A 15,698-nucleotide genomic window follows, 5' to 3' on the forward strand; every position below is an offset into this window, starting at 1 on the left:
TTTTATATAGATTGCACCAAAGATCTTCGGATGGACTATCAGCTCTTCATTGTGTTCACTGGAGCGAAGAAGTGCAAAGCTCTGCAGAAACGAACCATCTCAGATGGTATTCTACATAACAATCTGCTGTGCACTGGTGAAGAATCCACCTCCTGAGGACTTGCAGGCTCACTCCTCCAGGGCCAAAGCCTCCACTACGTTACTACTTAGGGTACCAGTCCTGGACATCTGCCAAGCTGCCTCATGAATGTCCCCCCATACATTCACAAAACACTACTGCTTGGACCGTTGGGCACCATCCTGATGGGTATTTCGGCTGGTTGGTTCTCCAGGAGTTTTTGGTTTAACCCCTTCCCTCCTGAGGAGAGAATTGTTCCGACCTCAGTCATGGTGGGCTTGTGCCGAGGATGGAACCACTTCGTCCGCGCATCCACCCACATGTGAAGCACTGGCGCTCCCCCGTGGGCCACCCATCTACAGGCCCCCAATGGGGATGGCTGCGGAAGCTCTTCCGCTGCCATTCCGGCCCCCCTCGGTGATGTGATGACATCAGCCTGCATGGCGCATGCCGACATCATCAAACCATGCCAGGATGTGCTGGAAGCTATTTGCTTCTAGTGTGTCGAAGAAGTAAGCTGTTTGCTTCCTGTCCGGTTACGGATCAGGGGGGGGTAGAAAGGCACCTGGGGGAAAGAAAGAGGTTTTCCTTCTCCTGGTGTCTCTTTGCAGTTCATTCCTGCTGCGTGATCGAGCAGCAGGAATTTATTTATTTATTTATTTAAAGATTTGTAAAGCGCCTGGTGACCCGGAGGCATCCCCGCGCTGTGAGAGCTTGAAATTGGCCAAGAGGGGAGGAAAAACTTATTTAGGGAAAAGCAGAGTTTTGAGCTGCTTGCGAAAACGCAAGTAGCAGGGTTCCAACCGAAAACTGCGGGGAAGCGAATTCCAGCGTGTGGCTTCCTTTACGGAGAAGCGACGGCCTCCAGTACGCACCCTCCTAAACTTGGGGACATTTGCCAGTCGCTCATTGTCCGAGCGCAGAGATCTCGAGGCTTTGTACGGGGTAACCATATCTCCTAGGATCGAAGGGCCTTGTCCATTGAGGAGCTTGTGAGCGATGCACATTGCCTTAAACTCGATCCTCTCTCGCACTGGCAACCAGTGGAGAGGCTTAAGCGCAGGTCTGGCAGAGGTTCTGGAAGGAAGACCCATCAGCATCCGGACAGCCGCATTTTGGGTTCATTGTAGCTTGCCCAGAGTAGCTTCAGGGGCTCCTAAATAGACAGCATTGCTGTAGTCCAATCGTGCAAGGCCCAGTCCTTGAACCAGGAGTTTCCTGGATTGAAGGGGAAGCAGAGGAAGGATCTTGCGGACTGACCGCATAAGTCCAAAGCAGGTTCCAGCTGTTTTAGTTGCCTGGGTTTTCATTGATAAGTCCGGTTCGAGCCAGACCCCAAGACTCTTGATTTCTTTCTTGGGGGCGGGTACCTCACCCATAGTATCGGGCCAAACAGATGATGGAATTGCTGACCACTTCTTGCCCATCAGCATAACTTCTGTTTTGGACCCATTAAGTTTGAGTGAGGACTCGCACATCCAGAGATGGATTTTCTGGAGGCAGTGCAGGAGATTATCTGGGCATTGATCAAGATGTGAGAGAGAGACGACCAATTGCGTGTCGTCCGCATAACTCACAATCTTGATGCCGAAGGGGGCAACTACATCCTCCAGAGGGGCCATATATGTGTTAAAAAGAGTGGGACTAAGTGAGGAACCCTGGGGAACCCCACTTGTCAAAGGAAGAGAGTCAGAACGGGAGTTGCCATCCCAGACCTGGAACGAACGGCCCGACAGGAATGACTCTATCCAGGCCAACGCAGTGCCCCCGAGTCCTGCCCTGGCCAGCCGGTGGAGCAAGACACGGTGATTCACCGTGTCAAAGGCTGCACTAAGGTCCAGGAGGATCACTGCCACTGACCCCCCCGAATCCAAAATGCACCTTGCCTCCTCGATGACGGCGAGGAGGGCAGTGTCTGTACCTTGGCCAGGGTGAAACCCCGTTTGGGAACGTCGCAGCAGATTGTTAGATTCCAGAAACTGGGACAGCTGGACGTTAACCAGTTTTTCAGCCATTTTGCTGATGCCCGGGAGGAGCGAGATCGGCCTGTAGTTGGCCAGATCAGCAGGGTCCAATTGGGGTTTTTTGAGAAGGGCTTTAACTGCCGCCCCCTTCCAATTAGGAGGGACAGAGCCTTGGGACAGTGAGGCATTGATCAACTCCAGGACTGGAGGAACAATCGCAGAGGCGACTGCTTTCAAAAACCTCATGGGAGCAGGGTCACGGGGAGAGCCACTTTTCATCTTGGCCAGAGTTCTTTAGAGTCAAAGTATTTTGCAAGTTCATTACTCCTGTCCGGTAGGGCCCTGGTCAATGAAGGGGGTTGTGGTATCTTTAGGAGTTCTTTGACGATGAGATAGGATTCTCTCGCGGGGTTTGTGGCATTTTTTATCCTATCGTCATAGTAAGAGGCCTTAGAAAGTTTCAAAGCTGATTTGTATGCTCTCACAGTCCTCCGGTAGGAGTCTGTACTAGAGTGGTGCCAGTCCTTCCTCCACAGTCGCTCCGCTTTTTTACATTCCTTGCGGAGGGCTCTGAGTTCCAGGCTAAACCAGGGGGCCGAGCCTGTCTTTCCGCTCTTGTCTTCATGGGTTTTTATAGGTATAATAGAGTCGAGTGAGTCGGAAATCCACTTCCTAAAATTGCTTTCAGCTACGACAAGGTCCCCCGAGAGGGCGGGGGTCGTCGATTCCAGAGCTCTGGCCCAGTCCTCAGTTGAGAGTCTGGACCATGCCCTGTCCTGGGTGTACGTGACGGGCTTGTGGGGCTTCCTGAATTCTCCTGGCCAGAAAAGAGGAACCAAAAAATGGTCAGTGCAAGGGAGGGGGCAAGAAGGTTTGGCCTGGAGGGTGCGAACATTTGTAAAAACTGGGTCTAGCGGGTGGCCCTTGATATGGGTGGCTCCGGTATTGGCCAGTTGGAGGCCGTAAGCAGCCAAGTCTAGTATCAGATCAGCAGCCCCTGTGTCTAGGGGATCATCAAAGTGAATATTGAGGTCCCCTAGCACCGTAAAGTTAGGTGTAGAGTGGGCAAGTGCTGAGATAGATTCTAGTAGGGCGCTAGCAAAGGGACCAGAATGGCCGGGGGGGCCGATACACCAGAAGACCTGCCAGAGAGGTTCTCGGGGCCAGATGGATGGTAAAATGGCAGCTCTCTGAGTCTGTGATATCAGCATCGCTAATTCTGCAAGAGAAATAATCTCTGTGCAAAATGGCCAGTCCGCCCCCTCTACCAGAGGGACGTACTTGGGACTGGATAAGAAAACCCGGGGCCAGAGCCAAGACCACATCCGAGTCCGAGTGTGTTGTGAGCCAAGTTTCCGTAAGAAACAGGATGTCTAGCTCATGGTCCACGAGCAGGTGGTTAATAAGCAGGGCGTGCATGGGGAGCGACCTACAGTTCAATTCTGCTAATTTCAGGCCAGAGTGTGAAATTGGTGCCTGAGTCAGTTGTAAGTTGACCGGGTGGCAGAGTACACAATTTATAAAATGTCCATCTGATTCGTGTACATAATTACACTGTGCGTTCTTTGTAGGTCTAAGACTTAGTAAGGCACGACGCGAATAGCTCACCCTATCGATGTCCACGCCCGGCATAGGTTCTGGCCCTAAGCCCGTTCGTGCGCGGACGCGCAGACGGCGCGCCCGCTGCGCGCGTCCGCTGCGCGCGTCCGCTGCGCGTACGTGTGCATATCGTTCTAATGAGTAGTCCCGGGGAGGAAGACCCGCCTCCTTCGACCGGAAGAGATTGCTGTTGGGGTTAGCCCTGCCCTCCACACAACGGTACAAGCCGGGTTGGACCGGGGTGGGTGTTTAAACAATTGCGACACGTTCAATACAACACAGGTCAGTATTTCATCAGTGCAATCTTTCTCTTTCTTTTAAAATCGGCAAATAGTTCTTTTTTTAAAAATATACAGTCCCTGCTTGCTTCGCGCCTACAAAATATACGCTAGCAATTTAAACAGGTTTTTACCCTTACACACGCGCTTCCGCAATCAAAGTGTTCTCTCGCTGCGCTGTGTGCACTTCGGTCTAAAGAGGAGTCCCGGGGAGGAAGTCCCGCCTCCTTCGACCGGAAGTGATTGCTGTTGGGGTTAGCACTGCCCTCCACACAACGGCACAAGCCGGGTTGGACCGGGGCGGGTGTTTAAACAATTGCGACACGTTCAATACAACACAGGTCAGTATTTCATCAGTGCAATCCTTCTCTTTCTTTTAAAATCGGCAAATAGTTCCTCCTCCGCGCCCATAGTCCGAGTTCAGAAGAATTCGCGAAGCACAGCTTCTTCTGCAGGTAGCACCAGCACAGTGGGCCTCTAAGGGAATGCACCACTAGGCCACCAGGAATATTCTTTAGCTTTGGGGAGAGGCCCCCGTGGGCAAGGGTCATTCCCCTTTATTTTTGGGCAAATGTTGGCTGTTTCTGCACCACTTGGGGGCAGGTTTTCCATATTTTATTTAACGATCTGGCCGCAAGGAGGACAGAAACTCGCTAGACACCAGGGAAATGTATTTTGGCATGTAGGAGAATGGACCCTAGGCAATGGTTGCTCCCCTTTTTTTGGAGAATTATTTTGGCTGTTTCTGCTCTTTGAGGCATATCAGTCATATTTTTAGGCCTATCTGCCTCCAAGGGGGCCAGAAACCCACTAGACACCAGGGATATTTGCACCTGCCATTTGGAGAGCAGCTCCTTAGGCAAGGGTCGCTCCCCCTTTTTTTCTTGTGAAATATTTTGGACGTTTTTGATCAGTCATATTTTTAAACCGATCTGCCTCCAAGGGGAGCAGAAACCAACTAGACACCAGGGATAATTGTACCTGCAATTCGGGGAGTGGCCCCTTAGGCAAGGGTTGGGCTGTTTCTGCCACCCTTGGGGGCAGATCACAATATTTTTAGGCCCATCTGTCCCCAATGGGGCAGAAACCCACTAGACACTAGGAATAATTGTCTGCACAATAAGGGGAGTGGCCCCTTTGGCAAGGGGGTCTCTCCTTGTATTTGGCCACATATTTTGGCTGTTTCTGCCTAGATCGGCTGTTTATTTTTAGGCCCATCTGTCCCCAGGTGGGGCAGAAAGCCACTAGACTCCTGTGAGTTTTATATTTATATGTCGGGGAGCGGCCATTAGGGCAAAGGTTACTCCCCTTTAGTGGGGCAATATTTTCACAATTTTCTGCCCCCCCTGGTATAAATTGATCTGCTCCTCCAAGAAACCGCGGCCATGTTGGGACTTTCCACCACAATATCTCTAAAGCTCAATGGGAACCAGCTTGCTTGAAATATTTGGCCTTTGGTTACATGGCGGTGGCCTGATCACTGAGGAATTTTCTTCTCGGAAAGAGACAAAGTCTCTTTCTGTGTCGGGCTTAGATGAAATTTCAATGCATTAAAAAAAAGTGACAAAGTTCCTTTCCTAAGTTGAACTTAGAAACGTTTTGTGACTTATTGACTTCCAGACTTTTCACAGTTATCAATCCACTTGCTAAATCATACCACTTAAATCTTTAAAAATTCATATCTACGGCTCTGCTTATTGGATCTTTGTAATTTTGCTCTTATCGCACTCATACTATGTTGCTCTTTATTTTAAAACTGATTGTGGAGTTTTATTGTGTTTTGTGTGACTTTTTCTACTCTTTATGCACTGCTTATATACTTTATGCATTGCCTTTGATTTAAGCCTGCCTTCTTTGTTATGTTACCAGGGATTGGGCACCATTTTTTTTGTAAATTCTAGTAGGTGGTGGCCTTATCCTTTGAGGTGGACACTTGCCCACCCCAAACAATAATCCACTTTGCTGCAAATTTCATCTGTTTTTACAGTCCGAAGGCAGTCAGCAAAACTGTATTATGTTTCTGCAGAGCAACTGTTAAGAGCTGATCAGTTTGATGCACCCCTGCTAGGAACCTCCCTGCTCTGTTGTCCACAATTTGTGTTCAGAGTTCCGATCGGTCTCAGCGAAAGGGCTGTGAACAGCTAATTTATGCGATCTAAATCCTTTATTTTGAGAAAAATTAACATGGCCACTTAGATGTCAGGCGGAAGAAATAACACAGGAATTCACTGGCACATTTATGTTCAAGTCATTAGGCTTGTGTCTAAGCAACAGTTATTCAAATGATTATTTACGAATATATGAACTAGAAGCATCCTATCAAAATATACGATAAATGTAATGCAAATCATGCAATGAAAATGAATGCATTAGCTATTGCAATTATATGGCAAGAGCTACCATACAAAGGTGGAATTTTGGGAGCATTTAGATGAGCTATATGACAAAATATATTACAGCATCATAACAGACTCAAGTGGGCACACTTCATATCTCATCTAACCCCCCCCCCCCCCCAACAGCCACCGTACACGTAGTTACTAACTTATTCCAAATCATCAACAGCCTCTGACAGAGTTGATGAGAAAACTCTCCTTAACATTCTCGCTTCAACAATGGGCATCAGTAGTACTGTCCTTCAATGGTTTGCATGTGACCTGAACTATAGAGCTCAACCTGTCTAAATAAGCACATTCAGATCTGATCCTTGTGACCTGAGGATTCCCCGCAGGATTTTTCTTGTCCGCCATAATTTTCATGTGCTCCATTTGTTCCCTGGGAGTCCTGGTTGGAAAGAACATTAATATACATCACTATGTGGACAGCACCAAACACTACGTAAAATTCATATCAGAAATGACATTACCCCCATTCAAAGATTGCCTTGTCACACTCCAGGCCTGCATGTCTTAGTAGCACTTAAAGTTCCTCCTCTTGATAAGAGTGTGCTGAACACTACTGACTACCAACAGGAACGGGCAAGAATGTCTCTCAGCAATGAGCCATAATTGCTACATCTCATAAATGGTGAACTATTCCAAATCACTGGAATTCCTCATTTTAACTACCCTAAGCTCACAGTTCCCAATGCATATCTAAAAAAATAAAATAAAAGAGAAACAAAGCCTCCTGAGACCATCTGACCTTGTGCCTGTGATCAGAACTCAAAACAATCATACAATTGATCTCACCCTGTTCCACTACATGTGGACTTTCAAGAATCACATCCAACCCAACTTTCCCTGAAGAGCATATTCTTTAAAAGATGGCCTAACTGAGTAAGCTTCTCAAGGAACTTGCCTGAATTCCCGTCATCCTTTTGGAATTTCACTTGTCTCCTCAACCAGCCAACGTCACCTAAAGCGTATCAATCAATCCATCAGGGGAATTGTAAGTGCACTACTCACCCGTGAGGGTCGCAAGCAGCTCCGGTCAGTCAAAGAGCCAGGGAGTGTCTTCCTGAAGATGTTCAGGGAGGGGGCGCATCTGGTGTCGATCGGGAGCTCGTTCCGGGTCTTGGCCGCCATGTAGGAGAAAGCTCTTCCCCCTGTTCTGGCTCTGCGGATCCGCTGGATTTCAGCAAGGTCGGAGGATCGGAAGTTTCGCTTGTGTGCGTGGAAGGAGATTCTCTCATTGAGGTATTGGGGTCCGGTGTTGTGAAAGCATTTGTAGGGATGGGTGAGTATCTTGAAGGTGATTCTCTTTTCTATGGGGAGGCAGTTTAGGTTGCGCAGGTGTTGAGTGATGCGCTTGTGTCGAGGGATGCCATGGACGAGTCTCGCTGCGGTGCTCTGTATGGTCTGGAGTTTGCGGAGCAGAGACTTGTTGATCCCGGCGTAGAGGGCGTTACCGTAGTCCAGTCTGCTGGTTATGAGTGTGTGAGTGACGGTCTTCCTTGATTTCAGGGGGATCCAGTCAAAGGTCTTTCGTAGGATGCGGAGGGTGTTGAAGCTGCTGGAGGCGATGGCGTTGACCTGTCGGGTCATGGAGTGGGAGGAGTCGAGTACAATGCCGAGGTTACGGGCATGGTCCATTGGGGTGGGAGGACTGCCTGAGAGCGGTGAGCCACCAGGTGCTGTCCCATGCAGAGGGGGAGGGTCCAAGGACGAGGACCTCTGTCTTCTCCAAGTTGAGCTTCAGGCAGCTGCTGCTCATCCAGGATGCAACGTCCTTCATTCCTTCCTGGAAGTTGAGGTTGGTGGTGATGAGGTCCTTAGTGGAAGGAAGAGTATAAACTGTTGCAATATGCCATTTCTAACAGCTAGATCATGGTCTTTTAGGAGGGGATTCCTGGCATTTGTAAATGTATCCTTACAGGCTTCAGACCAAAAATGCACTCTTAAGATATGGAATTCATTCCCCACCCAGATTGGGCAAGCTCCCCCATTCATGCCTGCCAGTGAGAAACTGCCATGCCTACTCTTCAAATAATTCTTCATTCATTTGTAATCTTCTGGATGATAGAATCCAGCTGGTAATCTCCCTTCTGAGCTTAAATCTTCTCTCTCGTCCTCTCCTCGGTACTCCTCTAGTTCCACATGTGTACTCCATTGTATTGCTCTCTTGCCAGAATTGTCTATATAGATCCCTATACATACAATATATCAGTTTATGCAAATTTCCAGTGCATTTTACATATTAATTATACCATTTTGTTGTTTGAGGTCAATTTAAATATATTAATTAATTGTTGCCATGGTATACTGTAAGTGTTTTTCCTATATTTGGCAGAAGTCAGCTATATCAGACTAGATATAACATCATGATTTTGCGTTAATATAATGATTAACTAATTAAGTTTGCTCCCAGAAATTATGAAATCGATACATATACTAAAATATTGTTTTATGTGACATCTTAAACAGTAAATCAGTGAAAGCGTTTATTTTTATAATGAATTGTGTTATCTCCTAGACATAAACATTATCAAGCATCTAAAACCTGCAAGCCAACATCCATGACAATTCAATATGTGATTACATTGTTAAAACCTTTACTAATTAATTTTATAATTTGCATTCAATTATACATATGGAAGGTGTATCCGGAGTTGGAAGATGATAAAGCTTGCCTGCCCAGGGGATCATTTTTGACTTGCTCTTCTGACAGCACCATTCGTATTTGGACTTTGGACAGAGGTGCTGTACCAGAGTGGCAGCGAAATATATATAGCCATGTAAGTACTTCCTTTTTTTGTAAATTTTCTTTTTCTGGAGATGTGCTTACATTGTGGCCCTCAATCCCAGTTGCACCATTTTTTCAGGAAATAAAATATCATGGTGTAAACTCTGAGCTTTATGCAAAGTATTGCTGTCTTGTAAAAATCCCTCCTAATTTTTCAAAGTTGTTGTTAAAAAAAGTTGAAAAGATCTGTACATTGTAACATGCAACCAGCTGCACACCACTGGTCCTAAAGTTAATCTAAAATACCAAAATAACCATACCCGACATTTGAGTATCATATGGGAGACTTCAAAATAAATCATTTGTACATCTGTTGGTTCTAAGGCAAATGTAGTATTTTATTCATCTGATTGATACACTTTCCTTGGTCTGTGTTTCCTAAATAAATATATATATTTTTATATTGAAGTGCATTAGTTTATGCTGCACACTTTACTTTTACTCTGCTATCCGTTGCAGCCAATGCAACAACAAGGCATTCATTTGTAATGACCACCTAGGCTTATTGGCGCCAACAGTAGAAAGTCCCAGCACACCGTATTTAGATGTTTGGGATCAGTAGTAAAACAAAAAAGCACATGGGCATGGCGGGCAGTAATGAAGTGGGAAGTGAAGAATTAATAAAGAAATGTTATTTAGTAAGTAGGAAGCCTATTTAAGGGCATTCAAATTTTAATATTTAACTTACACAATGCATATCAAAAGGCACTCATTTTTTCAACATGTAGGGTGTTGATTGTGACTGCTATGCTTCATCTGCTTTTTGTTCAGCTGCCTTTGCTAATCTCATTTAGAGAGTTCAGTTTTCATTGTATTTAATGATACTTTCTATTTCAGTTTTCTGAAGAAAATGTACATTTGTAGGAAACTAGATTTTATTGCAGTAGTCCCCCAAATTGTTGCCTGGTATTAGACGCAACTTCGACTGAAGTGCACTGGGTTCCTACTAACCAAGACCCCAGTGCCAGTGTTCTTTCCCCAAAACAAGACAACTGGTCATTAAATGACATGTGAAGACATATCTGCATGACCAGGTATGCCCCTGTTCTGGCCACTTCCATTACTGACAGCACAAGTGAACAAGGAAGCCATCTTAGGGTATGTTCTGGACACTGGTCAAAACAAGTTTCTCAGCAACATAATAGCTTCACTAAAACCTATGGTGTTTGGTATCAAGCACCCCGTATTAATAAACTCACACTGATTCCAGTGTTGGATTAATTAATACATGCACTGGCTGACTGGTCCTGTCAAGCCTGCCACAACAGATGAGTTTCAGACCCCCCAGGGGAGAGACCCCTTGCTCTAAGGAGGTCAGGAACAATGCGTGCACTGGAGAGAGGTGTTACACCTCCTCCTCCAGTAAGGCTGGTAAATCAGCATATCACGGTAAGAGACTTCAAAGGCCTCTGCCGCTTTTGATATGCAACCAAAGTCTTCCCCAGACAGGGGAATGCCCCCCTTTGCCCTGGGCCCATTTAGCATCATGACAGGCGGGAAAATTAGCTATGCAGGAGGCGTGTTATACTGCCAAGTTGGACACACCTCTAGGGTGATCAGTTTAAAGTGGACACAAAATCAGAAATCCCACCATCTTGTGCTTGGTGGCATTAGGAATTCTGGTACAGGGTAATGCCCACTCCCCAAAGAAAGTGGTGATCTAGGGGGTGTAGTGACCCCCAGGGGTAAGTTGCCCATTTGCTACTATGCTCACTCCCCTTAATACCCCTAAATTTAGTATTTAGGGGACCCCCTGATACCAGGACTTCAGATTTCGACACACAAAAAGAAGTGGACAAATAAGAAGACTGCTGACCTGGGAACAAAGGAGCACAACTAACTAGCCGCCAGCCCTTTCAGCCTGCCTGCTGCACCCTACCCTCGAGGAGCAACTGACTTGTCCTGCTGCTGTGCAGACTCCAAGAATACCCGAGGACTGCCAGTGCTTCGCCAATGGCAAAGAAACTCAGTTGGAGTAGGGGAGTTACTCCTTTCCAGCCACAGGCACCAAAGAAGCAATGCCCGGTATACCAGCCTGCTGCCTATGGGGACAACCAACGCAGCAGCCGCCCAGGAAGAGGTAGCTGTCCTCTTACAGATCAGATCCATCCTCCCTCCAAGTGTGGGGATGCCACGACTGACCACACAACACCAATACCGGGGTACTAGATCAGATCCCTGGCAGCAACAAATGCTGAGAAACCATCCTGCATGTCGAGGAACTTCAGGGACAGTGAGACCAACAACGAAAGTAGCCCAGATGTCCTGCTTTCCCCCTTCTGCAGGAACCAAAGACAAGGAGTCAGTCTTGGACCGCTGCCACCCGACTCCTCAAAGCACCTATGATCCACTGTCCGAGTCCAAGGGAGGTGATGGTGTCAACGCGAATCCCAGACCCACAGGAGTTAAGCCCACCCTTGGGTTTGCCCACACTAGACTTCCAGGCGCCAGCTGAAGCCTCTTTCTGCAGGCCCCCTACAAACGTGAGTGACTCTAACATCAAATCAGACGCCAAAGGACACCACTGCACCCAAGCCTCAAAGCCTGCGGAGAAGTGGACCAACGGTGTCCTCATGTGCCTGAGGATCTCAAGGGTTGTGTCCCCCCCCGGATTCCCCCGGAATGGTGCCCCAGTCCCAGCTTGCAGCCTGTTTTCAACTGGACCATTCCCAATTGAAGTGAATGGGACACCCAACGCTGGGACATACCTCTGCACCTGGAAGCCCCAGAGCCTCCTGACGTGACCTGCTGGTGTGGTCTTGGACCTTGCCCTTTACTCACCATAAGTCCTGGAGAACAGTCTTGTAAGTTGCTGTTAAGTACCTAAATGCAGTACATATTTTTTCCCCATGGGATTGCATTACTACTCCCAAAAATTGCACTGTCAACTTTTGAAAACTTAAAATGCATAACTCGAAAAGTACTTCATATAAAAGTATGTGTTTATTTAAATAAATCTGTGTCCGATTTCTTTCAGTGTGTCTCATTTACTGCCTTTGTGAATGCAATAAATGCTTAGCACTTACCTCTGATATGCCTAACTGCTCGCCCACACAAGAGAGCATTTGGGGTGTAATTTGTGCCTCTAATTCCTTTGGGTTTTGCTTGGACTCTGTACAAGGTGTACTTCTTTTTGGTTCACTATATAAAGTGCCAGTTTCCAACAAGATTGACTTTAAAAATTATTCCACTTTTATTTTCAAATGTGAATCTGGAATGGTTATTCTAGAGGAACGATAATCTTCAGATTTGTTTTAATAACCCCCTCATTTGAGTAAAAATGTTCTGATTTTAGAATATTGTAGGAGTTTAGCTACAAGGAATTAGCAACACATGCATACTTTACTACTTGCCAATATATGGGCAGGCAGATGGCGAATCACAGAAGAGGAGCTCTTTTGAAAAGGTTGTTTAAATTAGACCTGCCTGAATTTTAAAGAGTCTGCTTCATTGGATGTGAAGTGAAATGAATGCATAGTCAGAAGAGCAGATTCAGATCTGCTCATTTCAATGTGATACTCAGTGCCTTTTGAGCTGCAGCCCGGTGAACTCTATATATAGATCAATTCAGCCATTTGAAAATATGACGGTCTTATTAGTGGCCTATAGTTGCTTATGTTCCTCAATAAAGAGTACTTTCTTATTAGAACTGTATTATGCCTAATGTTCTATCCGGTAATTGTATGACTAAAATTACTACGTTGTGTTTGGGAGTTTTTGGGAGGGTAGACCTGGTGGAGGTGGCTGTGCTGCAACACTGGTGTTGTATATTTTAATTCAGTACATTGCTGAACCAGAGGAACTCAGTGAATTGACTTGAGTGTTGTTGACAAGTTAAAATCACTGCTAAATGCCAATCCCGAATGAACCTGCGCATTTCTGCAGCATCTTGCTGTCATTCCCTTGAAGATACCTTTCAAACAGTTTTAAATGGGGAAAAAGTGGTTGTGTGTAATTTATAGATAGATGCATCCACTTCAGGTGAAACACTGCAAGGTACCCTTGTCAAGTGTATTACAAAACTCATGCTCAGCTAATGCTAGACTTTTCCTTTCAAGCCACAATATCCCCATAGTCATTGAGATGCATGAGCATGGACCCGAGGTAACCCATTGCTAAACACATCTATTATTAGAACATTGGAATGTGGAGCACTCCATTGAATACAATGGAGTGCTCCGAGCTTCTATGGGCCGGTAAAGGCCCGCAAAGCAACATTCCAATGTTGTTTTCACAAAGGTCTTTTGGAGTCTGAGGGGATTTAAATCCTCTCGGGCTCCGAGAGGCCTTTGTTTTATTTATTATAACATTCTGCCCCCTAGTGGCAGAATGTTCTAATAGCCTTAAAGCCCTTTTTAGCTGGGCTATACAGGCTACTAAAGTCCTGCTCCCTTGTTAAAGGTCCTCGCCTACGGCTCGGGCCTTTAATAGCCTTTAATAGCCGGTATAGCCCGCTACGGCGGGCAATAAGGCTATAGTAGAACATTGGAATGTTGGGAGCTCTATTGAAAACAATGGAGTGCTCCGGTCTTCTAATGGTCAGTAGAAGCCTGAAGCATTAAAATTCCAATGTTTGTCAAAGGCCTCACTGAGCCTGACGGAATTTGAATCCCCTCAGGCCACGTGAGGCCTTTGTTTACAAATTAGAACATTCTGCCCTCTAGGGGCCAAATGTTCAAATAGCCTTATGGGCTCTAACGGTCACTAAAGGCCTGCTCCCTTGTTAAAGGCCCTCACCTTCGGCTCGAGCCTTTATCGCTGGAGCAGACCTTTTATGGCCAGTTGAACCTGCTATGGCGGGCTCTTAGGCTATATTCATTGCTTCTTAGTGTGTAGAACACTATGTCTGCATGGTAAACATGCAACATGGTGATGCTAAGCGGCTATTTTGGAGAACATATAAAATACTAGAATGTGCGAGGCAGTTGCATTCTTGCACATTTTATCAATCTGAAAATACTCTAACTGATCATCTCCGCTACCTCAATAAAATGTTGTCACTGCACATACATTTAAAATTGCTGAAAGATCAAGACAATATTGAAAGTGTATTTTACTACTTCTTAAATTATAGTTACCTTTTATAAAAACTGTTGCATGAATAAATTAGTGCAGTAAAATATTAATTTTAGCCTTTATTTCACTCTGCAAGCCATTACATTAAGTAACACTGTCTTCAGCACAGCTGTTCAATTTAACTCCTCTCAACTTGTTCTGCCTGCCCCAATAGGACCATAACGAAGTAGCAGAAATGAAAATATTTTCCGAACTATATGTGAATAAAGAGCGAGAGGAGAGCATCTTATTTTGACCTGAAGAGTTGAGTCTTTTTAATCAAATTGGACGTGCAGGTCATTTAGTTGTTCACTTCTCTCAATTAGTTTGCGTGGCAATCACACGGTTCACATTTTTAATCGCAAATAAGATAAGAATTAATTTGGAAGAATGTTTTGGGCTAAAAGAAACTATCTATAAATTGCAAATGTGGTACATTCCATGTTAAGCTAATTTATAACCAAACAATAATGCATTCCAACAAATAAGAGATTCACAAAAGGCTCTGGATTAATGAAGTTTTCAGGTCGGTGTACCAGAGCTGCATTGTGAAAAATTATATTTAATGTGAAGTGTAATAAAGACGAAAAAAGTGGTGGTTTCATTCAATCCAGTTTGCAAAATGTCCATCATGCAATGTGAAGTGTTTAGAATGGAGAACTATTGGGTCCTTTGCCAGAATTTGTAAAATGAAAAGGCTAAAATACTAAGTTTGAAATGTTATAGAAATTGGCTGAAGCACATAGAAGAATGATCGTTCAGCACTGAATGTCAAACATGATGCTGTATTGTGCATCAAAAGTAATAACAAGAATTGTATTTGTTTGAACCCTACCATTTAATATTTCAGCAGATAATGGATCACTACACACAACTATAGCTTAAAGTGTTGGGACAAAGAATTTCTTCACAAAATTGGAAATGAGGTAAACCCTGCAAATACTACTTCTGGCGGAAATGTTACTTTTCAGAAATCAAGGGTTCAAATTTAAAAATAGGATAGATATATGGAAGTTGTGTGTAGCCAAGGAACATCGATCTATTCTTTTCTGGATAGATCTAAGATTTGGTGTGCGTGTGTGTGTGTTTTAGTATCCTTGTGGAGACTTGGGTGTGATAACACACTCACACTGTGGGGACCTGAACCCAGGTCCCCACAAGGCAATGTCCTTTAAATGATAAAAAAAAAATGGCTTCAGGAACATCTGTGTCAATTTTTACAACTTTTTTTTAAAAATTGCCTTGTGGGGACCTGTGTTTCATAAAGTGTGTTTATATTTTTGCTCAGCTCTGCCCCTGTAGACAGGAGGTGGTACTGCAGTCTTAAACACACTTTGCACTTAAACACACTTTGTTCACCATGAACACAAGTTAGCAGCAGAAAGCATAGATATTTCAAAGGAAAAGCTGCAAAAATATTTTTCATGCAAAGCTAAATTTTCCCTATTTAATAAAGTAAAACTTTATTTACATGAACGTTTTAAATTCAGAATATTTGAG

The 15,698-nt window shown here is 45.1% G+C and overlaps 1 protein-coding gene across 1 annotated transcript in view; it reads left to right on the top strand.

The window, feature by feature from the left end:
- The window catches only part of WDR62 (WD repeat domain 62), a 699,214-nt gene that overhangs the window by 137,686 nt on the left and 545,830 nt on the right, over nt 1-15,698 (top strand). The window contains exon 10 of the mRNA XM_085625650.1: nt 8,998-9,135. Coding sequence (XP_085481776.1) covers nt 8,998-9,135 — 138 coding nt within the window. The remainder of the gene's footprint in view (nt 1-8,997; nt 9,136-15,698) is intronic.

Source organism: Triturus cristatus, chromosome 9 (genome assembly GCF_964204655.1).
Source record: "Triturus cristatus chromosome 9, aTriCri1.1, whole genome shotgun sequence".
NCBI classification, from domain to species: domain Eukaryota; kingdom Metazoa; phylum Chordata; class Amphibia; order Caudata; family Salamandridae; genus Triturus; species Triturus cristatus.